This window comes from Neovison vison, chromosome 5, assembly GCF_020171115.1.
Source record: "Neovison vison isolate M4711 chromosome 5, ASM_NN_V1, whole genome shotgun sequence".
NCBI classification, from domain to species: Eukaryota; Metazoa; Chordata; class Mammalia; order Carnivora; family Mustelidae; genus Neogale; species Neogale vison.
Window position 1 is genome coordinate 109,464,106 of NC_058095.1, and position 26,666 is coordinate 109,490,771.

At 37.3% G+C, this 26,666-nt stretch overlaps 1 protein-coding gene across 2 annotated transcripts; it reads left to right on the forward strand.

The window, feature by feature from the left end:
- Nucleotides 1-256: 256 nt before the first annotated feature.
- On the forward strand, nt 257-26,011 carry ESD (esterase D). 2 transcript variants are annotated; one of them, XM_044249737.1, is made up of 10 exons: nt 257-356; nt 4,100-4,149; nt 6,945-7,063; nt 7,811-7,899; nt 12,014-12,112; nt 13,549-13,673; nt 14,930-15,049; nt 16,502-16,600; nt 19,039-19,206; nt 25,105-26,011. In XM_044249737.1, the coding sequence occupies exons 3-10, from the start codon at nt 6,966-6,968 to the stop codon at nt 25,183-25,185; spliced, it is 879 nt and encodes a 292-aa protein (XP_044105672.1). In that variant the 5' UTR covers nt 257-356; nt 4,100-4,149; nt 6,945-6,965; the 3' UTR covers nt 25,186-26,011. The 2 variants fall into 2 exon arrangements, with proteins under 2 accessions (XP_044105672.1, XP_044105673.1); XM_044249738.1 differs by lacking the exons at nt 257-356; nt 4,100-4,149; nt 6,945-7,063 and adding an exon at nt 7,072-7,090.
- Nucleotides 26,012-26,666: the final 655 nt, after the last annotated feature.

Below are 26,666 nucleotides of genomic sequence, written 5' to 3' on the forward strand. Positions count from 1 at the left end.
CTTTCCACCACTTAACTGGGGCCAGACCTCAGGCCTCTGGGAAGAGGCTGAGCCCGCGGGGGCAGGCTGGTCCCCGATGGGGAAGTCCACACCAGGAGCAGCAAGAGGGGGATCTCTAAAGGATTGGGCCAAGAAGTGTTTGGTTAGGCAGCGTGGAGCCTTGGGGGCGGAGCCGCATCTGGGGCGGGGCCCCGGAGAAGGAGCGCAGGGGGTGGGACCCGAAAGTGGGCGGGCCTTATGGGGGCGGGGTCGAGACTGGGCGACCCCAAACGTGGGCTCCCGGCGGCCATGATAAGGCCCCGCCTTCCCGCGCCGCCTGGGTGCTGCTTGTTTTCCAGCTGCCACCAGTCGCCGAGGTAGGACTTTGTCGGGGTAGAACCTTGGGTATCCTTGGTTCGTCTGCGGCTCTGGCTGCACCCGGGACCCGGCGGGGCCTGGTCGGGGCTGACGCTGAGGCCAGTGGCGAGTAGAGCGGGCTTGATCGCTGGAACTGCGGGCCGGATCCCGATCGCGACCCAGAGACGCTGGAGGCTAAGGGCAGGGCGGCGAGGCCAGGATCTTGGCTGCAAGCGCAGGCCTCGGGCCGAATCTCTTTCCTTCCCCGAGCTTCCACATTGGTGTAACGCTGGGCGCTCGGGCCTGCGGTCTCCGAACCCGCTACGTTTATTTAGCTCTTTCCATTTTGCCCAGATTGTCCCGCCCTTTGACCCGATCGCCACCGCATGAAGTAGCTCTGTACCCAGTTGAGTGAAAAACAGCCCAGGGCGGTCGTAGCACTTGCGGGAGCGCGTTTCAGGGCCCCGGGAACCGGGGAAACCCGCTCCAGCTCACGCACGTGCAAGCCCTTTGTTAGTCTGTTCGTGTTGTAAATGCTGTCCGAGTTCTGGTGGCGCCTGGAGGTCACTGCCTGATGGCGTTGCCGAGCGGACTGTGGAGGCATTCGAGGTTGCTGGAGTAATTATAACTAACATTTTTATGCGTAGCTTGCAGTGTTAACAATCGATAATGAATTAACTCACTTAGTCTCGGGAGCAACTCTGTCAGATTATATTCCCATTTTATAGTTGGGGAATGAGTCATAGAAAGATTACCTAGCTTGTCTAAAGTCATGTAGTAGTAGTAGGTGGTGAAGCCAGAATTTGAAACTGGAGGGTCTGGCTCTAGAACCTCCTCTGAAACTGTTAACACCATGGCATTGAATAGAGCTGCCCGGTAGAAACATCCAGACTATCCTCGGATTCTGCATAATTGAGTTTGAGTGACTTAAGATAGTAGAAAGTTTGGCCAGAAAAATAATGTGGGACCATTGGAGACAATTTTGAAAGCCAAGTTAAGGTGTTTGGTGTTCATGGGTGCTGTATTTTTTCCTCCATGGTGGCTTAAAAATTTCTCTATGGGCCAGCCATGTGAATTTTTATAAAAGAAAAGAGATAGTGGCTTGACACGGTTAAAATATGACCAAAGTATATATGGAGTTTTCTTCATCTTGATCTTTCTGTCAGTTCTTCATAGTTTCAATTTTAGGAAGTTTCGATGGCATCACACCTGAAATAAAATTATAATTAGTTATCTTTCATTTCAGTGACTTTCATTCACATTAAATTTCATTTCAGTGACTTAGTGATTTTAAACCACTAGGTGAGTGGGATTCCTTCTACACCTATAGCAGCAGCTACAGCTTGGAGAAGGCCAAGATTTCTCCTCTGCTGGTGATGTGCGCAAGCTAACCACGTTTTTAATTTTGACAATATACTTAACACCACTGAATTATACACTTGAAAATGGTTAGGTCAGTAAATTTTATGTTATATGTTTTTTATCACAATTTTTAAAAATAAGTCAAAATGACTTTAACAACTGCATGTAGGCCGCATTAGGCCTGAATATGTAATGTGTATAGGTATCCATTAAACGGTAAGCTTATGTGTATAAAGCCCTCAGCTTCCATGCAGGATTGATTTTAGTGGGACATACAAAAGGCAAACAAAGTAGGAGCCGAAGTTTTAACTTCTTTTGTATAATTAGCCTGGTGGCAGTGGGAATTCAAAGCAGTGGTAACTTGAAGAGATTTTACACATAGATTGTGCAAGACAGGCATGGATGAAAAGAGAGTCAAGAAAAGGGAAGAAAAAAATGGTTTGAAGGTGGGAGATAGACACTTACTTTTAAATTTATTTTTTATTTTTATTTTTTGAGAGGCAGAGTGTGGGGAGGAGAGAGAGCATCTTAACTTAAGCAGGTTCCAGACCCAGTGCAGAGCCCTACGTGGGGATGGATCTCAGGACCCTGAAATAAGGATCTAAGCCAAAACGGAGAGTGAATCAGCTGAGTGAAGAGCCGAAATCAACCAACTGAGCCACCCAGGTGCCCCCACACTTAGTTTTAGATGTGTTGAGTTTTACTAACTGGTGGCATATCTTGGTAAAAGGGTGTAGCAAGACCTTTGAATTCTGGCACTAATGCATGAGCATGATTGAGTCTAGAGATGCAGATTTCAGTTCTTCTACTTAGGAAATGTGGTTGAAACATAGGGAATGGGAGTTAGGGAAGGAGTGCCTGTGAAGAGAAAAGGAAAGGGAGATGGGAGGAGTAGAAGAACCCAGATGGTAAGTTTTCTGTGAAGAGAGGATTTGAACAGAGATGTGATGGTCAGCAGGGCCATAATCCAATGATGCTGGGGAGACCTGTGTAGGTTGTAAGAGCTGGTGGAGTGAGACCCCTGAAAGTGAAGAAATGGGTCAAAGTCCAAGGAGTCAGGAAGAATGGGACAAAACACAGGAAGAGATAGACACCTTCTGGGGCTCATCAAAAGAAAAAAAAAAAGAATGGGTGAATATATAGAGAACACAGATTTCTGGAAGAGGATGGCATTTAGCCTGAATAAAGAAAGAAAAGAAAAACTAAGATTTTGACAAGTTGGCCTTCTGGGGGAATAAATGCTTCATGAATAAAGGTGGATTTCTCTTTAATTATTTACCTGATTGGCTTGGCAGTGCACTTGAGAAAACCTTTCTTCTCTGAAAAATACTGCTGTTCATTTCATTGACTCTCTAGAAAAATTGTGTAACACCCGCTGTCATTATGAAGTCATTATTTGTTTTTGTTTGGGGTTTTTCTTGAGAAAGGGATCTGTTTGGTGTTTTGCTGTTCTGCCCCACTCAGGGATCTGTTTGGTGTTTTGCTGTTCTGCCCCACTCTTTCAGTCCATTTCTCCTACAAAATATCCAAGAACCGAAATAAGACATCCGACAGACAAATGATAGTGACAGGCTTTCATATGTACTAAGTTTCTGTTTCTTACAGTGTCGCAGCAGTTCCTTCAATGTCGTTCATAAGCCCTCTCATTTTTCTCAGCAGTTCATCCTTTCTAGCCTGCCAGCCCAGCAGTCCTGAAGTCCTTTTCTTTTCCCTCTTTTCTCCCTGCACGACCTGTTCATCTGCACATCTTAGCCAGACAGCTCAAGGCTTTCTGTTTCTCTCTACTCTTCTAGCCCCCACTCCTGTTTTGTTCCCCATCAGCGGTTGATTATATTTCATACTAACAATGACACTTGAAAATTTTTTTCTGTTTAATTAAAAAGGAAAAAACCCACAGCTTGCTTTCTTTTTTTTTTTTTTTTTTCTTAAAGATTTTATTTATTTATTTGACAGACCAAGATCACAAGTAGCAGAGAGGCAGGCGGAGAGAGAGGAAGGGAAGCAGGCTCCCTGCCAGGCTGAGCAGAGAGCCCGATGCTGGGCTCCATCCCAGGACCCTGAGATCATGACCTGAGCTGAAGGCAGAGTCTTAACCCACTGAACCACCCTGGCACCCCCCCACCCCACAACTTTCTTCATAGGGATCTTAGTCCAGCAGAAGTTTTTGACAGAATGACCTGCCTTGTGGCAAAATAGGTTCTCAAGGTAGTTAGATTAGGGGCTGAGATATTGGAGTGATGCTGTTCCCTCAGCTTTTGCCATGCTGCCTTAGCCAGGGTAAAGACAAGAAAATGTCTCTGCTCAGAATGTGTTGTGCCCTGCACATGTCTGTGTAACCTGTGTTGTGAAAAGTATGTCCTGTTTATAAGCCACTTGGTCTTTCCTTTTTTTATTTTTTCAGGATCATCTATCCTTTGGTGCCTGCAAATAAAGCAAATAGCAATTGATCAGGTAAATTTAAGTTTTATTTCTTAGGTGTTACTTTGACAGTTGGATGAAAAAGCTAATAACTTGCTTTAAAATATGTTATTTTTCACATAGAAAAACTTCAATGAAGAATGTAGTCACCTAGTATGTTATTTCATATATCATTGTGTGTCTAGTTCTTAGCTCATGTCATATTTATATTGAGTGTGTGTTAAGTTTTTTCTTGATTTGTAATCAAAGGTCCTTTCTAAAATGGGTGATTAGAGGGGGAAAAGCTTCAAAATCTTTGATTTCGTTTTTTTCAGCTTGTTCTATCAGTTGAACACACAGCATTTTAAATTGGTTTTCTCTGACCAAATGGGGAGTATTTGATTTTGAATTTTAATTAAAACACATTAAAAAAAGTAGAAGTAGACTAGTGCTTTACTAAAAAAGATAAATAACAAAGCATAGAACAGAAAAGATGAAGGACAAGCTGATTTTTAAAACTTTCACATAGTTGGTAGTCAGAAGTGAATAACATAAATTATTCATTAATTCAACAAATAATTATTAGTTATCTCTTAGGTGCTAGATATATACTCAGTGTGCCATGGCTTGGGAAAGCAGACATATCCCTTACTAAAATTAAGAAAATAGGACATTCTTATAGACTAATTTAGCAAAAAATTTCTATTCCTTCATCTCATGTAAGTATGTTAATATTACATGTGTGTGTTCAGGTATTATTTAAGCCAGGATCATGAGCAAGAATAGCTGATGTTAATAATAATTAGTAACCTTTGTAAGCAGTTTGTTACGAATTGATCTCTTACAGATTAAATGCATAAACCTGTGAATAGAAGGTAATTTCTCTGTAATCGTAAACCCTAATCCTATGAATTAAATAGGATTTTAATAGTCACTCTCAGAGCCTCTAAAGAAGAGAATATGTAAAGACCCTCCAAAGAAGCAGAAGAGCACAGCAGTGAAAAGTAGGGGCTCTGATGTCAGGCTTCCTGGCTCAAATCCCAGCTTTCCAATGCAAAGCTAAATATTTAGATTTACTGAGTATTTAGTATTTAGATTTACTGAGGAAATTACTAAAATGTAGGCTTGAAACTAATCTTATTTAGAATTTCGCAAAGACATTTCCAAGATTAACTTTTTAAGATTATTGTTATGTATTTTTTTTAAAGTAACCCTAACACCACAACTGGTCAATATACTATTACTGATAATGTCAGTAGAAATTGTGTGGAACTTATTCACAGAGAAGACCACAAGAGTGGTAATACCTATCCATAGTGTCTGAGGATTTTTCTATTTCGTGTGTACGACTAATTGATTTATAATGAGGAGGGGAAGGGAATCCTTCCTGAGGGATACACATCAGAAACAGGCTGGTTCCTCTTCGCTAAGCAGGCACTTCTGGTAAGGATAGTTTACTGACCTTTTTTTGTATTATTAAAAATTAATAACGAGTGGTATTTTAACATTTACCTTTAAAATTATTTATGAACATTTAAGATTTGTCTCAGAGAAAAGAATTACCAGACTTCAAAATTTCCCATCGATAAGCTGCACTTTTAATTCACCAATGTTTTACTTGTCGGTTCATTTTTTTTTTTTTTTTTTAAAGATTTTATTTATTTATTTGACAGAGAGAAATCACAAGTAGATGGAGAGGCAGGCAGAGAGAGAGAGAGAAGCAGGCTCCCTGCTGAGCAGAGAGCCCGATGCGGGACTCGATCCCAGGACCCTGAGATCACGACCTGAGCCGAAGGCAGCGGCTTAACCCACTGAGCCACCCAGGCGCCCTTGTCGCTTCATTTTAAAAGGAGAGTTGTTGAATCTAAAAGTTGGGCATCACTTTCTCAGAAACACTCTTATAGCACAAGGAATTCGATCTGGGTGCGCATATAGCTAAATGGTGATCACAGTGTAGATGCCCAATAAATGTTACCAAATCATTATGGTGACATCATTTTCTTCCTGTTTTAAAAAATCAGCAATAAGGAGTTAAGACCAATTCTTTGATTCCTTTGCTACAGTTGACAGGTAAACTATTAACAATTTTTTTTTTCCAATTTATTTATTTTCAGAAAAACAGTATTCATTATTTTTTCACCACACCCAGTGCTCCATGCAAGCTGTGCCCTCCACAATACCCACCACCTGGTACCCCAACCTCCCACCCCCCCGCCACTTCAAACCCCTCAGACTGTTTTTCAGAGTCCATAGTCTCTCATGGTTCATCTCCCCTTCCAATTTACCCAAAAGCACATACCCTCCCCAATGTCCATAACCTTCCCCCCTTCTCCCAACCCCCCTCCCCCCACTATTAACAATTTTTGATCTTCTGAGCTACAGTAGTTAATTAGTATATATTCTCCCTCTTTCTGAAAAGAATTTGGGGCAGTCCACAAAAAGAAAAAACTTGTTACACTACTGGATAAATTAGGATTGACATACTAAAGTTTCCTAAAATGCATAACAAGCATAAGTGTATACACGAAAGTGAGTCAGTTTCTTAATGTTATTTATCAGGGAAAATTAGCAAGTGAAAAAAATAGTCTCAGTAGAAAACAGTTGTATGGGGGCGCCTGGGTGGCCCAGTGGGTTAAGCCGCTGCCATCTCAGGGTCCTGGGATCGAGTCCCGCATCGGGCTCTCTGCTCAGCAGGGAGCCTGCTTCCCTTCCTCTCTCTCTCCCAGCCTCTCTGCCTACTTGTGATCTCTCTCTGTCAAATAAATAAATAAAATCTTAAAAAAAAAAAACAAAAAACAGTTGTATGTTGGATAATTCATCTGAAAACAGTTTTGTTTCAAATTTTTCAGGAACGAATATTCTAGAAATTAATGAGATTAATCTTTACTAATAAAGGAAGAATGGCATTGAAGGAGATTTCCAGCAACAAGTGCTTTGAAGGGTTGCAGAAAGTTTTTGAACATGACAGGTAACTACCAAGAAGATAAAATTTTAGGTATCTCTCATTCTGCTTCCATCTATTTGATTTCTTAAATAGACCCATGGAAGATAATTGTTATACACATTACCATTTACATGGAAAAATAGCTCTGGTTTTTATCAAAATTACCTCATTGTGATATTAATGATTATAGTAAGGTATTAATGGCAAAGAACAAATTAAAGATACGGTACATTTCAGTCCCCACGAACAAACATGTGATACAAGATCTTTAGGATTTATTTTTTATAAAACCGTGTTATTTCACACATCTCTTTATAAACAAAAGCAGTTTTTCTTTTAGTAATATTGGTGCTACATTGGGGGTATTATATTTGTTCTTTTTTTAGTATATGTGCTGCCAAAGCGAGCACTATATTTGTTCTTTTAATTTATCTCCCCTCCACCCCCAAATATGTGCCATGCACAGCAAAGACCCAGGTTGGTTAATAGATCAGTATGCTAATTTGGCCCCATTTTTTCTTTAAGGGCCAAGGTATATTCCTTAAATGTTGATGGAATTACTGATTTTGGACATTAAATCACTTATTTTATGTTTCTGTCTTTAACCAGTGAGAGGCATTGATTTTTTTGTCATTAAAATTGAAATTATTAATTAAATTAATAAAAATTTATTAAATTAATTAAATTAATAAAATTTATTGAATTTATTAAATTAATTTATTTATTATTAATTAAATTAAATTAAAAATTTTTTGGTTGTTAAAATTACAGTGTTGAACTGAGCTGCAAAATGAAATTTGGTATCTACTTACCACCAAAGGCAGAAACTGAAAAATGCCCTGCACTGTATTGGCTGTCTGGTAAGTGTTACACATTTGAGTTTTAGGAAGGAGTTCCTTTTTCTTTTTATCTTACTCTTTTATCTTGACTTACTGGTGTGCTTGCTGAACCATTTGTAAAAGACATTAGGAGCCACTTAGAGTCTACTCTTACTTTATCCTGAGAATAATTTCAGACCTACTGAATTATATTTATTTCTCTTCTTTTAAAATTAAACCAAGTAATTTAATAGAGAATGGAAAACTCTGGACTCAATAGCGAGAGCTTTGAAAAGTTAATTTGTACTTAGCTAAGAATTTCTGAAGTTTGTAGAGATTTTACCACTCAAATAGAACAATATTAGGTAAAACCAGAATACCCCTGATATGCTAATTAGAAACTGTAGACAGGTAACTTCTGATAGTCTTCTCTAGCATGTTTTAATTGGACTCCATCAGTCTTCTCTGGTAACAGTCAGGAAAATCACAGAAGAACACTAAAGCTTCTTAATCAGTGGTGAATATTAAAGACTGTAGAGTGAATTATGAGAGAGTTAGGTTTTGCCACCAGTAGTTTGAAGCTATCTGCTAATTTTTTCACCAAACATTTTTGGCATTTTATCTTTAGAAGCAAACATAAGGAGAGACTTGATAGATAACGAATTATGTCATAGAGTGCTATTCATGTTACTTTAAAATTGCTTATAGCTTGGATTTTAATAAATCCTCTCTTACGTGGAGATTCCCAAGGAAGAGCCCCAAATACCAGTCATTTAAAATGAGAATAAACATTTCATTTTAAAAGGTAAAAATTTTGTTAAAGTAAAAAATAAAAATAAATAAAAGGTACATTGAGTGTCTATCTGATTGTTACCAACAGCCCACTTCTGTGATTGAAAAAAGCAAACTGGTTTTGCAGGAAGAGCATTGGGTATTGCCAAAAGCAACAAGAACAAAAGTGCATGCTTGTTTTAGAAACAGTATTGTGTAACTGATGGTGGCCATCAAAGGCATGTAATCTGTAGAATAGGTAACGGTTTCACAGGCCTCGAGAACTTATGTATTGACCAGTATCACATGACAGAGTGAACAAGTTTTCTGACTTACAGCCCAACGCTGTATTTAATCTTCCCGCTGTTCTTTGTGCATGTGGTTCCTGGTGACAGCTGCCGGAGTCCTTTCTCCTGGCTCTAAGTATAATAACCTAGATCAGAAGTACCAGGATATTGTGTAGGAGGTATTAGAATAATAAGACCTATCATCTGAGCTTTGTGAGTGAAAAACAGAATTTGTGTTTGTTTATATCACATGACAGGACAGTTTCCATAGTGAGATTCTGAAGAACATAGACCTTGGAACCTAAGGCTTGATTTTCTTAAAAAAAAAAAAAAAAAAAATTAAGGTTGTCAGACTATATACACTTGAGAAATAATAGCAAAAGAATTTCAGGATATTAATTTCCTGATAAGGTGAAGGAAAACAATGGCAGAGAGACTGACATCAATTGTTATGTTTCTAAAATTACTAAGGCAACTGAATTAAAGCTTCCAAACTGAAATTCTAAAAGATGGTCATGATGGCATGGTTTGCATCTCCCAAGTCAAGGTGACCATCAGAGCAGCCCTTCCTTAGCCATATACCCAAGAGAATTGAAAATATGTGTCCATATAAAAACTTGTACAAAAATGTCCATATATTACGTTATACATTATTTAAAATAGCAAAAAAGTGGAAACAAACCAAAGGTCTGTCAACTAACTAAATAAGTAACATGTGGTATAGCCACACAGTGGAATTACTGCTCAACAACAAAAAGTAATGACGTCCTCATAGATGCGACATGCATCATGGGTGAACCTTGAAACCGTGCTAGGTGAAAGAAGCCATCCACAAGAGATGACATAGTGTTAAATTCCATTTATGTGAAATGTCCAAAACAAACATCCATAAAGACTAATCCCCTAGGGCTGAGGAGGCAGGGATTAGGAGAAAATAGGAAGTGACAGCTGATGGGTATGGGTTTTCTTTTTGGGGTGATAGAAATATTCTAAAATTAGATAGCGGTAGTGTTCCATAATAGTCAGTATTCCAACAGTCATGCAGCTGTACACTTCACATGGATGAATAGTATGGCTTCTGAATTCTACCTCAGTAAACTGTTAGCCAAAAAATCCCCAAAGCTCTTCATATAAAGTAAGCTTAGTTGATAAAGATTAGTATACTAATACTAATATTAATTAGTAACCCTCTTTATATTCTTGAGAGTAATTCTGCTAGTAGAATTATCTTCATTTCTATGAGTCTGCAGTTCATTTCCTAATACCTTCATCAAGGAATTTGTGTTTTGACTAGAAAAAAAAAGACGAATTTTTCTCTGGTTGCTAAACATTTACATTTCCCAAGTGTAAGACACTGTGCACTGGGTCTGAGACATGACTCAAGGCTTTTTACATTATCACATTTAGTCCTCACAGACATGCTATGAGATAATCATAACAATATTATCCCCATTTTACAAATGAAAGAACTGAGGCTCGGAATATTCAAGTTACCTGCCTGATTTTTGTTAGCCAGTAAGTGAGTAACAAATCTAGAACCAGATCCTGTCTGAAATCCAAAACCCATTTTTGTTACCCTTTTACCTTGCCTCTGAATACATTTATACTAAGGTCATCAAGACCACTGACCTTTTATCAGTATTTGGGGTAGTTCTCCATCATGATGGGGCATCTGTATCTCTGGAAGATGCACTAGGAAGGAACATTATGGACAACCAAGGACTTTGTTCTCCTGCCAGGACTCGTGAAAGTATGTGCATCCTAACATTAAACGTGAACACTTCATCCGATGATACTTGTAACTTTGTATCTTGTAATCATGTATTAATTTAGTCTACACTAGCAACCATTTCATCAGCCCCTGGCTGGCCGCTAGGGGATAAATGGAAACTATAAAAGTGTCTCATACATAATTCATACTGCATTGTGCATACTAGTAAGCTTTGATATCACTAATTATCAGATCTAGGGGGATATTTAGCATTGGCCACTGGGAAAAGGGTATTGGGTTATATGATACTTAGCTCATCCATCTATTGCTGGTTTATTCTTGGCCTTTCTGTAATGAGAGGATTCAGTCATCTCTTCCATCACTTGAATGAAAAGGCTATACCTAGGGAAAAGGGCAGAAATAGCTGGAAAATTTAAGGAAGGTATATGGTGACCATTTCTCCTTAAAATAGCAAGGAATACAGAGATGATCAGGCTGAATTTTGTTGCTGAGGACTACTCATACATAAAAAAATAAAAATTGAGTCATTTACAGTATTATGATGACTTATCATGAATATTTATGTTTCGATGCAGGAATAGTGACGTGTTTCATTAGCATGTTTGACAACACTCCACTAGGGTTGAGCACATTGGCTTCCACACCATATTGCCATTCCACAGTCTGAAAATTTCTGAATTCCCAAATATCTTTGGTCCTAAGGATTTCGATAATTGAAACTTTAATGAGTAACTTTGAAAGGACAGCTGTGGGAGCATTTAACGTAAGATAGTTTTCTTAGATTAATATTATTGTAAATTTTATGAGAAAGGGAACTTTATCGTCTCCTTTAGAATTATTATTTTTTTTATTTTTAAAAGATTTTATGTATTCATTTATTTGAGAGAGAGAGAGCACAAGCAAGCAGAGAGAGAGAGAAGAAAGCAGGCTCCCCACTGAGCAGAGAGCCTGATACGGGGCTCAATCCCAGGACCCTGAGATCACGACCCGAGCTGAAGGCAGAGGCTTTAACCCACTGAGCTACCCAGGCGCCCCTAGAATTATTTTCTTTAAACAGTGTTTTAATAGGGGCACCTGGGTGGCTCAGTGTAAGCCGCTGCCTTCGGCTCAGGTCATGATCTCAGGGTCTGGGGATCGAGTCCCGCATCAGGCTCTCTGCTCAGCGGGGAGCCTGCTTCCCTCTCTCTCTGCCTGCCTCTCCATCTACTTGTGATTTCTCTCTGTCAAATAAGTAAATAAAATCTTTAAAAAAAAAAAAAAGTGTTTTAATAATACCAAATGAGCTTCTTTTCCTGCATTATAAAAGGTTTACATCTTATAAACCATTCACAGGGTAGCATGAGATAATACTATTTCTGATCCTCAGGTTTGACTTGCACAGAACAGAATTTTATATCAAAGGCCGGTTATCAGCAAGCTGCCTCCGAACATGGCCTCATCATCATTGCTCCAGATACCAGCCCTCGTAAGTGTTCTCAGTCCTTTGTAGAAATACAAATCTTTTAGACTAAGTCATAAGTGGTATAATGTAATATTACCTTATTTTTTATTTATTTTATTTTTTGGCTACTATCTCTATTAATCTTTCAGATGATATCAGTACTCTAAAATACCATGCTTTATATTTTCCTCACTGTGAATCTTGCTTATGACATCACTCTTATGAGAGTTTTTTTGCTATTCCCATTTTGTAGATTAAGACACTGCAAAATAGACTGAGCAGCTTAGTTAATATATCATATTGGCACTAGTGCCAAAATGCATAAAAATATTTCTATTCCATAGGTTAATTCTCTTGTCACATAAAAATTATGGTCTTTTCTCATCTGCTCACCAGACAGTTTAATGTGTATTGGTTTTAATATGAATAACTAGCATGCTTGCCCTTAGAGAGATGAAACTATCAAATATTTGAGAGCTCAGTCCATTAGAGAGTTAAAACTTACATTGTGACCCTAGAAGTCTCAGGAAATATAATTTATTAAATGGGAGCTAAAATTATCTGGAAGATAAGTGGCTGGCCTTGGGAAGTAGTGCATTTCCTTCACAGGACATATACACCAATGCAAGACTTATCTCATTAGAAATGTAATAAAAAATTTAATTCTGAATAGCATCAGAATATTAAATGCCTAGGAATAAACTTGTAAAATGCGAAGATTTGTTTTTTTAAAGAAATATAAAATTTGCTAACCGTCCTAAACGAAGACTTTAATGAATGGAAAAATGCCATGTTCGTGGATGAGTGTACTGAATATCATGAAGAGGTCATTTTCCTGAAACTACATATTACTATAATTCTATTAATAGTCCTAATAGTTGGCTTTTTAACCACCTGCAAGCATATAAAATAAAACCTAATAAATTTTTAAAGATTATAAGAAAATTCCACTGAGGGATGAATAAATAGGGGAAATATAATGGAATGATTCCAAAGTTCATAGGAAGTGTTTTCAGTGCAAGATAGTGATCTGAGCACAAGCATTTGTCTCCCTTCCCTTCTAAGAGAAAAGAAGTTTTCTCTTAGTGGAGGGTCCTCAGGGAAGGAATCTCAACACGTTTTAGAAGAATAGAGAGAGGGTATAATCCTTCGACAGGTAAACAGTGAAGAAGCAGATATTCAGAATACATAGGAGGGCACTTCATCAGCAAAGAAAGCCAGTGTGCCTGACCTTAGTAAAGTGAATTCTCTGGCCTGGAAGGGTATTCCCTCTCGCACCTTATTGGCTAGAACTAGTCACGTGGTCCCATCAAGGACAAGAGGGCCAGGGCGAATGTGCCCCAAAAGGCAGAGAACTGCAATATTTGGTAAACAGCTCAAATACAAATGAACTGTCAGTTTCATTTAAAAGAGTGTTACTAAACATGGAGTAAATGAGACCACGGATATGTCCTTGCTAGGGGGCTGCAGTATTAAAGGAGAAGATGAGAGCTGGGACTTCGGCACCGGTGCTGGATTTTATGTGGATGCCACTGAAGATCCTTGGAAGACTAACTACAGAATGTACTCTTATGTAACTGAGGAGGTAATTTCATTGTATTTATTAATCGACGATTGCCAGTAGTTTGGTCCCTCTAGTCCTGAGAATTTTAAACCAGGGTATGGAACTGGTGAATCTATTTGGTACAGATTTATTGATTATGTTGGTGAACATTCCAAAGTTTCCTTGTATGGTAATCTTATTTACTATGGTTTAAATTAATATTAAGTACAATTTTAAAGAGGGTAATAATTATATTGATACCTATGTACACTACCCAGAGTATACACAGAAAACAATATATGAAAAAACTCTAGCGGCTGGTTTATTCAGACATATTTTATACTGATTAACCAAAGCTTATTTAGAAAGGGTAAGGGTAAATATTGCTTCTGTTAATAATATTTTTGTGCAGTTTGTTCATTTTTCTAAGTTTTATTATTTTAATTATCAATATGTATACCATAGAAACCCAGAAACAATAATATAAAATTTTAATCACACGTTATTCCATGCCCCAAATAATAACTATGTCTTGGTATATTCTAGGCTTTTTTTGTATGACCAGTTTTCATACAGTTGTAAAATTTTTTCATCTTGTTCTTTTTTTTAGTTATATAAAATAGATAATTTTGAGTACTCTATTTGTAACATAGCCATAATAATTGCATAATATTCTGTCATGTCATACTTTAGTTTCCCCTAATGTAGGATGTTTACATATTTACATATATTTCTTATCACAATAAATTTTACTACAATGACTGTATGTATAATTCTTTTTCGCTATGGACTTTTCCCTTAGAATAGATGCCAGGAAATGAAATTACTAGGCCAAAAGTTAAGGCATTTTTAAAGGCTCTTTCTGCATCATCCTCTTTAATTTGCTTTCTGAGGATTCCTTTTTTCCAGTGATATATTAATAATCCTTCTCTACCTGAGATTTTTTTTTTCCATCTTTATTAGCTCATAGTATTTTTTTTTTTTAAGATTTTATTTATTTGTCAGAGAGAGGGAGAGAGAATGAGCACAGGCAGACAGAATGGCAGGCAGAGACAGAGGGAGAAGCAGGCTCCCTGCCGAGCAAGGAGCCCGATGTGGGACTCGATCCCAGGATGCTGGGATCATGATCTGAGCCGAAGGCAGCTGCTTAACCAACTGAGCCACCCAGGCGTCCCTAGCTCATAGTATTTTGAGATTGTGATTTGGAAGTGTTAATTGTGTAATTATTTTATATGACTTTGAAAAAGTCTAAACTTGTTTTTTTCATACCTTTTGTCACACTATTAAATTCTCTCCAGCTTCCCCGGCTCATAAATGCCAATTTTCCAGTGGACCCCCAAAGGATGTCTATTTTTGGCCACTCCATGGGAGGCCATGGAGCTCTGATTTGTGCTTTGAAGAATCCTGGAAAGTACAAAGTAAGATTACCGAAGCTTTCAGGGACAAGTATTTCTCTTGGGTAATACAAGTCAGGAACTTTCGAAGAGTGAAATTAAGATATTGTTATTTTATAGTACTGGGACTAAACTTTCCTAGCGTTGGGAGTTTCAAGGGGCTATAAGGGAAGAGTATAAAATTTGACCACACAATTCTATGCTCCAGAATCAGAAGTATAGGAATTCTATCACAGTTGGTCTACTAGAAATATGATAAAACAATTTTTGTTGCTTCTATTCAAACTGTAGTCTTCTAGGCTTTTTTTTTTTTTTTTCATAAAGTTGACTGATTTTCTGAGGTAGAAGAAGATATTCATGATTTGTAACAGTTTAATTATTCTCTCTTCTCATTGCCTCTGATGAAAATTGGATTGCAGCTTAACTGGAAAATAACACTCAGTCTTTCCATTCATTTATTTTAAACTGTGTAGCTTTTCTTTTTGTTGTTTAAAGAAGCCAAGTTGGAATAACCACCATATGTAAAATGCCCTCCTGGGCAGGGCTGCCTACAGTCATGTTGAAAAAGGAAACGATGAAATAGTGATAATCTCAGGACTGCGTCTGTCTTTAACATCCCAGGACTATCAGATAGCTCAAGATTTCTTTAATGCATTTCCTTCCTTTAGAAAGAACGTCCTAGCCATTTCAGGTGTATCCTTGAGAAATGACAGTGTTTCTTAGAGCAGTTTCTTATTGTGACACCAGATATTTTTCTCTTAGTAGGCATTATTATAAAAGTTGAGCTAATTCATGTCTTGACAGTAGGTTTTTAAATTAAAGCCTTATTTTCTATTTTTTTGTACATAAGGCAATTAGTTTATTACATCCAAGGGAGAAAATCAGATTTGGGTGTTTTTTGTCCTTTAAAAAAGGTAGTAGACATTGATAAACACATACTTTGGTAATGAAATGAATGGTAATGAAACTGAACGGTTCCATCTCTGCCACTTATCCAGTGAAAAACAGGACTGCATAGAACACAGACATTTAAGGGCTTTGCTCAGTGCTTTCTTGGCCCTGCTTAAGAGAAAAAATGTGTGTCTGATTTAATAACATGTTCACAAAGGTGGTTATAAACGGTTCTGTAGTACTACTCATTAATTTTAGGTGGAAAAAGTGAGTAGAAAAAATACAAACTTGTGTTTGTGTCTTATTTAATAAAAATGTAAGGTATTGCTTTACAGTCTGTTGGCACATATGGTTAATTAGCTCTTTTAACGGAACACACACAAGCTGTATAATGGAGAGGCATGCAATCTGAGTGCTTCATCTAGCCAACAGAAAATTGTTCACAGGGAAGTTTTCATGGCAAGTCAGTTTATAAGCAAGATGCAGATGAACTTCTGAGTTTTTAAGTAAGTTGCAAATGTTCGTTTTTTTTTGTTTTTTTTTTGCAAAATATAACTTGTTTTTAAATTTCCTTTCTTTCTGAAGTCTGTGTCGGCATTTGCTCCCATTTGCAACCCAGTGCTCTGTCCTTGGGGCAAAAAAGCCTTTAGTGGATATTTGGGAACAGATCAAAGTAAATGGAAGGTAGGTACTGGGATGGCTGTCTTCATACTCATTCTTAGGTTTTCAAACCTGTGAAAAATCTACACACCACAGACTTTTTATTCCTATTCCTAACTCACTGAAAGATCCAGAGCTAAGATAATTAACAAAAGCATATACATAGAACAATATCAACAACAAAAAAGCCCTATTTCCTAGTTGTATTGAATTGTGGTGGATGTTCTGAAACTACATTCTTTTTTCTGAGAGTGATTAATGTTTATGTTTGTTTCTAAATTAACACTGCCAGAAAATACCACATTTTATTGCTGACTTAAGAATTTTCCTCTTATTAACCATGTACACAGGAAGCATGAGTCCTAGCCTTTTAATTATTTCACATATCTCTTTCAAAATCCAGCATGTCTCAGATTTGGATTTTAAATTCCAGGCTTTAAAGTCTTTAAAAATAGATATTGTCTGATGTATATTTATGTGCGCATTCCCAATAACAAGATTGCTTTTTCAAGCAGGGGACCAGATGCTTCAAAATGAAAATTAAAAAAATGGCTCTTTCTCTCGAGACCTGTTTGACTTTTGTGCAGAAATGCAAACATTGCCAAGAGTTTGAATATTTTGCAAATGCATTCATTCATCATGTGCATGTTAACAAATAGAAAATACTTAAGTGGAAGGAAGAAAAAGGCTTTTCTGTCCTACTGTTGTGTGTTCAGGGTCATTCACACATGGATCCTAATTTTATTTAAGATGGGTCATTAAAATTCTTACAAATTGGAGGGTTAATCTTTAGTCATCAGACTAGAATTCTGTTTTTGTTTAGGCTTAGATTTGTAGGGGCACCTGGGTGGCTCAGTGGGTTAAAGCCTCTGCCTTTGCTCGGGTCATGATCCCAGGGACCCGGGATCAAGCCCCACATCCAGCTCTCTGCTCAGCAGGGAACCTGCTTCCTCCTCTCTCTGCCTGCCTCTGCCTACTTGTGATCTCTATCTGTCAAATAAATAGATAAAATATATTTTTTAAAAAGTTTTATAATGTTTAGATTTGTATTACAGTGGAAGAATGCAGGAAGTGATTACTGTTAGGTACTTTGTGAGCTGACAGTGCACGCACTTGGGTGTTTAGGGTCCTTGCCACTGTGCAGAGCCTGTGTGGAGTTTGCGATCTTAGGTCACGAAGTTGATAACCTTTCTCAGTCACGTGGGGCTTAGGTTCTGATGGGAGTTGGGTAAAAGACCAACTGGTGGGGTCATTGGGTGGCTCAGTCAAGCGTCTGACTTGTGATTTCAGCTCAGGTCATGATCTCATGGATTATGGGTAGAGCCCTGCATTGGGTTCCCCACTCGGCAAGTAGTATTCTTGGGATTCTCTCTGTCCCTTTGCTTGAACTTCTTCTCTCACTCTCTCTGTCTGTCAAATAATAAATAAATCTTAAGAAAAAGAAAAAGATGAACTGGTTGGAAGAAAGAAGGGTTGAAAGGTAGAGGCACAGGTAACCTATAAAGGAATCTAATTATATAATTTTTCTCTAAGGAGCAGTTGATTTTACCATCTTAATTATGTTGCATTTAGGCTGTCATTTAATTTACTGTTGAAATAAGGAGGCCATGCAGAAGTATGAAATCACAGAACTTAGCACTAGTTGGACTTAGTTAGACTTTATAGATCCCCTTCCATTGTCTCCTTATAGATTAAAGAAAGCAAATCTTAAAAAACAGAATACTTTAGAAGGGAAATCTGGGGTTTTGCCTGTCTTATTTGGTGCATAGAAGTTATGGGTAGTGAATATATATTAATAATCAAGAATACTTAAAGGTGGATGGTAAAATATACACTTGTATCTAGTGGCAGCTCTTTAGATAACAAATGTGAGGGGCTGTTTATATGATTCAGATTATTTAAATTAAATCTTCCTGAAAGCTCACCGGGACAGCAGACATTTGGTGCTATTCAACAGACCACAGAAGAGAAGGCTGAATGTATTTAAGTCTGGAATTAGAGCCAAAAAGAAGAGGCAACAAAATAGACTATTTGAAATCGAAAATATCTGGAAATAGAAAAAGATATAAATAAAGAAGTTAGAAGAAATAGTCAATTTGTGGAGGGATTTATAAAGATAAAAAATTACAATTTTGTTTTTGTTCTTTTTGGAGTGGAGAGGTGATTAAGAACCTCAAAGGTTTAGAAGAAAAAAGTTTATTCTGTGAAGAGTGCTGAGATACAGAATTCTTGCCACTGGCCCAGGACTGCTTAGAAGTAAAGAAGAGGCTATCAGTGTGGGGCATAGATTTCTGAAGACCTCATAAATAAAAACCAGGCAAGACAAGAAAGCATTTTTCAGATTTAATCATCCTTAGAGCTTAAATAACGTTAAATTTCTATTTGGTTTTACTGCAGTCTGTTTTAAAGAACATCTTTCTGGGCACTTTCAAATTTATTTTTCAATATTTTTCTTTTTCTAGGCTTATGATGCTACCCACCTTGTGAAGTCCTACCCAGGTTCCCAGCTGGACATACTGATTGATCAAGGGAAAGATGACCAGTTCCTTACAGATGGACAGTTACTACCTGATAACTTCATATCTGCCTGTACGGAAAAGAAAGTCCCTGTTGTTTTTAGACTACAAGAGGCAAGTACTAGGAAACCTCAGCTTGTTCTAAGTGCCTGGATGGCTCAGTCAGTTAAGCATCTGACTCTGCATTTCAGCTCAGGTTATGATCTCAGGGTTGTGACATCAAGCCCCATGTCTGGCTTGTGCTCAGCTCCAAGTCTGCTTGAGATTCTCCCTCTCCTTTGCACCCCCCTCCCCGCACTCACTCATTCCCTTTTTCTAAATAAATAAATAAATAAGCAAGATTTCACAGTACTTTATATTTCAGAATTTGAAAAGCTACCTCTAGTAAGGAATTTTTTAATTACAACAAGACACTTAAAGTGAAAGCCTTCTTACTAACCTATGATCAAATCCCACAGGAAGAGGAAAGCTTTCAGAAGTGAAAAGTATTTATAATTTTTTGTCCCACCATAGAACCAGTGAAGAACAAGAAGCTTCATGCTTGAATATGACTTCAAGAGCCTTACTGGCTGTGTCTGTCTTGACACAGAGCTGTTTACACAGTAAATAGCAAGTAGAATCTTCTACCTTAATAACTCTTCACTTTATATACACATCTTAGCCTCAGGAGCTGTGAACTATTTGTCTCACGAACACTTAGGCACTTTATACTGTTTGAGTTAGTTGCTAATCTATCCATTGTGATGCATGGCATTTTTTGTGGTTTAAGAATAATTACTGAATTTCAATTGGTTTGCAAGTTTTCTTTGACCAAAAGACTGTTGACTCTCTACTCCCTACGTACCTCAATGCTAAATTGTTAAATTAAAGAAACTCTACTTCTAGTTTTTTAAAATTCCTTATTCCCAAGCTTTGGAATATAATATAAACAAAATATTTCAGGATGAAAAAGTGAACACTGTAAATTTCAAATGATTATGATTTTAAAAAACATTTTATTCATGTTCTAGGGTACTGTGTCAGGCACATTGATCTAAAATGTATAATTATGATATATGTCCAGCTAAATCTAGGTCAATGTGTAGTGTGGTACATTTCGGTTTACAAAACGTTTTCACAGCATTAGCTCATTTTATCCTTATGGGACCAAATGAGCAACCATTGCTGTCCTGTCTATCTGAGGTGGGTTTTTTTTGTTTCTTTTCCTCTACATTTTTATTGTGTCAGAATTCTATACATAAAATTTACCACCTTAGCTTTTTTTTAAAAAAGGGTTTTGTGTATTTATTTGGGGGTGGGGAAAGAGTACAAGCAGGGGGAGGGGTAAGGGGAGAGGAACAGGGAAAATCCTCAGACTCCCCTCTGAGCACAGAGCCCCACAGGGCTCCATCCCAGGATCCTGAAATCATGACCTGAGCAGAAATCAAGAGTTAGTTGCTTAACTAACTGAGCCCCCCAGGTGCCCCTCCGTCTTAACTATTTTTAAATGTACACATCTGTGCTACTAAATATATTCATAATGTTCAGCCATCACCACCATCCATCTTCATAACTTTTTATTTTGTAAAATTGAAACTTTATACCTGTAAACACTAATTTCTATTCCTTCTTCCCTGCTCCAACCTTTGGCAACCATCATTCCACTTTCTCTGTAAATCTGACTACTCTAAGTATCTCATATAAGTGGAATGACACAGTTGTTTTCATAACTTTCTTTTTAGATTGTTCATTGTTAGTGTATAAAAATGTGGCTGATTTTTGTGTGTTGCTTTTGTACCTTACTACTTTGGAATCCTCAGGGTTTCTGCATATAAGATCATATCACCTATGAGCAGAGATGATTTTATAGGTTTCCAGATTGTATGCCTTTTATGTCTTTTTCTTGCCCCCTCTGTTCTAGCTAGGACTTCTAGTACTATGTTGAACAGAAGTAGCAAAAGTGGCACCTTGTCTTGTTCCTGATCTTAGAGGAAAGGCTTTCAGTGTTTCCCCATTAAGTGTGATGTATGCCATAGGTTTGCATATATGGCTCCTCTCTGTGTATTTTATAGGCTCAGAAAAGTATTAATGTATCTAAGGTCACACAGCTAGTTTACAGTAGAACCAGAATTGGAAGCAAGATCATTTGAATGGAAATGCATGTCCTCCTGTGATCAGTCTAACCATTCCCAAGCAAGGTGAAGCAGTGTTCCTGAGGAGCATGGAATTAGCAAACACAAGGAGAATTCATATATAACCTGCAATCTAACTTATACAACAAATCACAGCAGTCTCCCTGTTTTTTTAATTCCCCTAATATTTTGATCAAGTAAATAATATACATATTATATATAACATGTAAGATTATGTATATAAGATTATATATAATTATATATAATTATATAGTATATATAAGATTATATGTATAATAAAATAATAAATTTTAATTTCCCTAATATTTTGATCATGTAAATAACATACATATATATGCTATATTTATTTACATGTATATGTGTGTGTATATATAGATCATGTGGGAAAATATGTCAAAAACCAATATATTAAATTTATCTTGTTTTCTCTGAATGTCCATCTTTAAGTAATAGTATTTTCTTAGATTTATTTAAGCACTTACCAGAATTACAAGTTTTTAGTCAATAACCAACTTTGAGAAATCCACATACAAACATACAAATTTGATGATGAAGTAGTGTGTTTAACTACATTAACGATAGCTATACGTAATGTAATAAACCGTGTTTCTTCCCGAGTCGTCTCTTGGCACCAGCAGTGTTGGATGCCTCTTCCTCCCCTGAGGCGGTGCCAGGAAATTCTGTTGTTACTACCAACAATCAAGTTTTAGCCTGCCAGCAAAGACTGAAAGGTCTCTGGAGTTTGTTATAAAATCAGCATCGAAGTAAAATACTGATGAAATTCTTTGAGGGAAACAAAATAAATCAACTTATTTATATCTGAAATGCTTATATCCTAAGCAACTAAAAAAACACAGTTGGGTGTATTTAATGAGTCAAGACAAAACATTCAGTTCTAAAAAAAAAAAAAGTGGGAAAGTATTGAAATTACTAGTCACAATCTTTAGGTCAGACACAGTTTGTTGTTCACTTTTCCTTCCGGCAAGTACAGGTTAAGAGCAAACCACACGGTCCAAAGTTGGAATTGAATGAGCAACTGAGTAGACATGACAGGGCATGGCTCTGGAGAGGCTGCCTTTAAGTTTTTCAGACCAACTTTGACTGACTTCAGATGACCTCGGGTCTGAGAGTCATATCTGCCATATCATTGGCGTATAAGTACAATAGAACTGTTTTTCCTTATGAAATGGGAGCAGTGGGGGTGCCTGGGTGGCTCAGTGGGTTAAAGCCTCTGCCTTCGGCTCCGGTCATGATCCCAGGGTCCTGGGTTCAAGCCCCACATCAGGCTCCTTGCTTGGCAGGGGCCCTGCTTCTCCCTCAGCTCTCTGCCTACCCCTCTGCCTACTTATGATCTCTGTCAAATAAATAAATAAAATATTTAAAAAAAAAGAAATGGGAGCTGTGAAGCATTAAGAAGACTGAGAAAAACAGGGACTATATGTGAACTAAGGAGGAAGATCGAGAATTATTACAATCATGTACATGACTTACCCAACTTGATTTATTTACCTCTTTTTGGTGTTAAGTGCTCACCGTCTATTTTTATACTCTACTGTCCGAAAAATAATTGCGAGGTAACTGTGGTGCATAAGGATATTTGTCTGTTACCTCATAGAATGTTTCTTTTCCTGTTTTGGCTTCAGCAAACCTAAATTGAAAAAGCACTAGACAGCATAATTCTGATAGCGTTCTAAGATCAGATCTTACTTCGAAGCTTCATATATCTTATTTCCAGTTCATTGAAGTTACATTGTGAGGTAGAGATTTCAGTGACCTGACAGAAACTTCCAGAAACAACACTGAAGCAAGGCTATCCCTCCTCTCTAAGTCTCAGGCCCTTTTCGAAGACTCAGAGACTCTTTTGGCCACTGCAATACGTGTTAGAGAATAGTAGGAACGTGGCTGAGAATTCCAGAAGTGCAAGGATCTCCTGTGTCCCTGGGTGCTCCTGCTTAGCGCAGTCATCCAGCACATAGAGTCTCAGGATGTGCTTATGAAATAAACAAGTGAGCACCTTTCAGGGGTCTTCTTTGTATCCTGAAGAAACTAAATAACCCAGGGATTCATATCTGAGCTTTTCTAACTGGGTCTAGAAAAAGTTGGGAGAAAACGTGGTTTGTTAGAGTAAGTGTTCATCATACTGCTGAGGCACTGCTGCTTTTTTTGAGAGCTCAGGAAAGATTGAAAGAATGTGTTCATTTATTTTTATACTCTAAGAGAGTTTGCTACTGATGATTTTTCCATTTAAAGTGGGAGGTACAAGACAAAACCAAGGCTCCCTCCAGGGTCAGTGAATCTGTGGAATTGCACAAGCTGCTTAGCAAACACAGCATACCAACTCAAAGAAGTCAGTTAAAGGACCTTAACCCATGTAATAATATCAATAAATAGAACAGGAGAACCAATCAAGAATGACAAAATTAACTCAAATATATAAGCATCTTTTATGCCAGTAGTTTAATGTGTTCTCCTGCCTTTAAGTTGACATTTAAAAAACTTGGGGTGCTTCGGTGGCTCAGTCAGTTGGACATCTGACTCTGATTTCAGCTCAGGTCATGATCTCAGGATTGAGAGGTCAAGCCCCCAATGGGCACTGTGCTCAGTGGGGAATCTGAGTTCTCTCTCTCTCCTTTTGCCCCACCCCCTGCTCACGTAACGCATGCTCGCTCTCTTAAAAAAAAAATCTTTCTCAGTACGTTAGGATAGGCCATTTTCTACTTTCTTGTAAAAGTGGATCTTCTGTTAAATATCACTATGGAAGTTACAGACAATGGCTTTGTATCTTAGATAAAAATATACCATAATCTTGCAGTACACTCCTGAGAGCTCAAAATCATAACTTTGTTTTATCCTGGGACCTCTCTAATAAAATAATAATAATAAATAATAACTAGAATAGTAGTAGCTATCCCTTGTGTGCCTGAAACTGTGCACTACATTAAACTGTGAAACTAAGTAAGGTTGGCAGACTCGGTCACGTTAGGGACTGTCGTGCACAGGTGTTGGGGCAGAATCCACATTTCATTGTGTTTTGGAAGGGAGGCCGCCCCCAAATTACCTGGAGTTTAACCCCTTTAGGTTTTTCCCACCTTCGTTTTTTATTTTTCCTTTGAAAGTGTCTTCTTATACTCAGAGGACACCCCAAGGAAGCATCTCCTCCATTTATTTAGATGTGGTTTTTATTAACCAGATAGCATAAGATGTGTTTATTACATTTTCTCTCTGTTTCAGAATAATTTTCAAAATAGTTTACTGACTTTACCCAGTGTGGTTTATTGCTAAGGGATGTCAGGGTTTGATGAATTATTCCTTTTTCCTTGAATAAAGATGCGATATGCTTTTCTTGTGTAGGAGGTGAAATTCCTAAGTAGACTTATGATGGCTGTGTTTGACTTCCCAAACAATGTTTAACCATTTTGGTGGATTTTTGCTCTTTCTCTGTATTGTCTTTGTGTGCTTTTTTTGTATTTTAATATTTTCCATCTTACTGATGTTAGTGTGTTTCTTCTGTGAGTTGAAACCTCTTGCTTATGTTCCTGACTTCTTTAAATTCTTTTATTCCTTGTTGATAAGATCACCTGTTTATACTGTACATTTAGCTAATGTGTTATTTCCTCTCTTTGCATATTAATGGCAGCATCTAGAAACTAGACTATGCCGTGTTTCTTTTTCTTTCTGTTTTTGCTGTTCTTGTAGTGTTCAGTGAAAATGTTGAAGTACAAGTACTTATAAGCTTGATTTTGATTATAAACCTTCCTCATGCTGTAATAATTTCAGGATTTACAAGAAATTGAAGTGACTTGAGAGATATATTTAACATCCTTAATATTGATGTTTCTGACTGGTAAATATCTTACCATTTCTTTCTTTTGTCTTCTAGGGTTATGATCATAGCTACTACTTCATTGCAACCTTTATTACCGATCACATCAGACATCATGCAAAATACCTGAATGCATGAAAAACTTCAGATAAGAAAATTTGTTCAAGATTATACAAAATTTGCTCAAGATTATAGAAAGGGAAAAATGATTTCAAGACATTGATTTCATAGTGCTAAAAATGCATCATTCCATAGTTGAATCACTTTATGGATAAATATGTAAAACCTGCTTATGATTTAAAAGTTATCTTACCAGTATTTGTATGGGAAATATTTAATATTTTACAGCTTTGTCAAAGTCATTTGAAAATCATTGTTGTATTAACCTCAAACCACAGAACATATGAATATAATCCCAATTTAATCATAGAATACTAACTCTGGAACAGGTGTTAGAAGTAATTTAGCCTAAACCCCTCACTTTGCCAGACTTGAAGTCTGTGAAAGCATGGACTGCCTTCATTACGTTCACTGTTAGATCTCTAAGTGTTTAGCAACTACTTGGCTTTTAATAGGCATTTAATAACTATGTCTTGTTAAATAAGGAAGTAGGCTCAGAAAGGTTAAGTAAATTCCCCATCATTACACATTTATTTGTGAGACAGCTAAGATAGAAGTCAGATTTCCTAAACCCATTCCACTGAAATTTCTTATCTCTTCAACCAAACAAATTTATGGACCTTGATTTCTGGAATCACCTAAGAGACAAGAATTAAACAATAAGATTCAATCTGAAAATAGCTATATAAGGAAAGTTGTTTCATATCTTACTGTAAACACAGTATTTTCCTTCAGTTACATGGAGAAATTTAGTTTGGTGAGCTCACCAAGAATAGTAACCAGTCTCTGTAAGTACCCTATTGTGTTTCTTTAAGAACTTAATGAATAAACTTTTGAAACTTGATGCAGTCTGATTATTTTAAAAAGATTTTTCTGTTGGAGACACATGAATATTAGACACTTTTTAAGTTTTAATTCATCTAGTTAACATAAGAGTGCTGTATTAGTTTCAGGTGTGCAATATAGATTCAACACATCCATCTGTTACTCAGGGCTCATCAAGATTAGCGTATTCATCTAGTTCACAAAGATTATACAAATTAAACATTCAATAAGACTGTCTATTGTAAGGTAATTGAAGAAGCCATAAGATTCTTAAAGCTATAAAATTAGTACTATTTATTTATTTATTTTTAAGATTTTATTTTTATTTATTTGACAGAGATCACAAGTAGAGAGGCAGGCAGAGTGAGAGGAGAGAGGAGGAAGCAGGCTCCCTGCTGAGCAGAGAGCCCGATTCAGGGCTCGATCCCAGGACCCTGGGATCATGACCTGAGCTGAAAGCAGAGGCTTTAACCCACTGAGCCACCCAGGCGCCGCAAAATTGGTACTATTTAAATGTGAATTAGATTGTACTAAAATTTTTTCAATCAGTTCTACTGAAATATCAGGAGTTTGAGCCCTAGTTGGGCTACACACAAAATGGTTCCAGTCTTAACAGTCTCATGTCCTCTAATAAGGAAGACCATTTAATTTGCGAATTTTGTGCATGTTGTTAC

What these genes read in the sequence shown, in the direction of transcription:
- ESD (XM_044249737.1), top strand. Translation starts at nt 6,966, where the DNA reads ATGAGATTAATCTTTACTAATAAAGGAAGAATGGCATTGAAGGAGATT. An exon ending in TGCTCCAGATACCAGCCCTC is followed by an intron (nt 12,113 to 13,548) that starts GTAAGTGTTCTC and finishes TGTCCTTGCTAG; the next exon opens with GGGGCTGCAGTATTAAAGGA. An exon ending in TTGTTTTTAGACTACAAGAG is followed by an intron (nt 19,207 to 25,104) that starts GCAAGTACTAGG and finishes TTTGTCTTCTAG; the next exon opens with GGTTATGATCATAGCTACTA.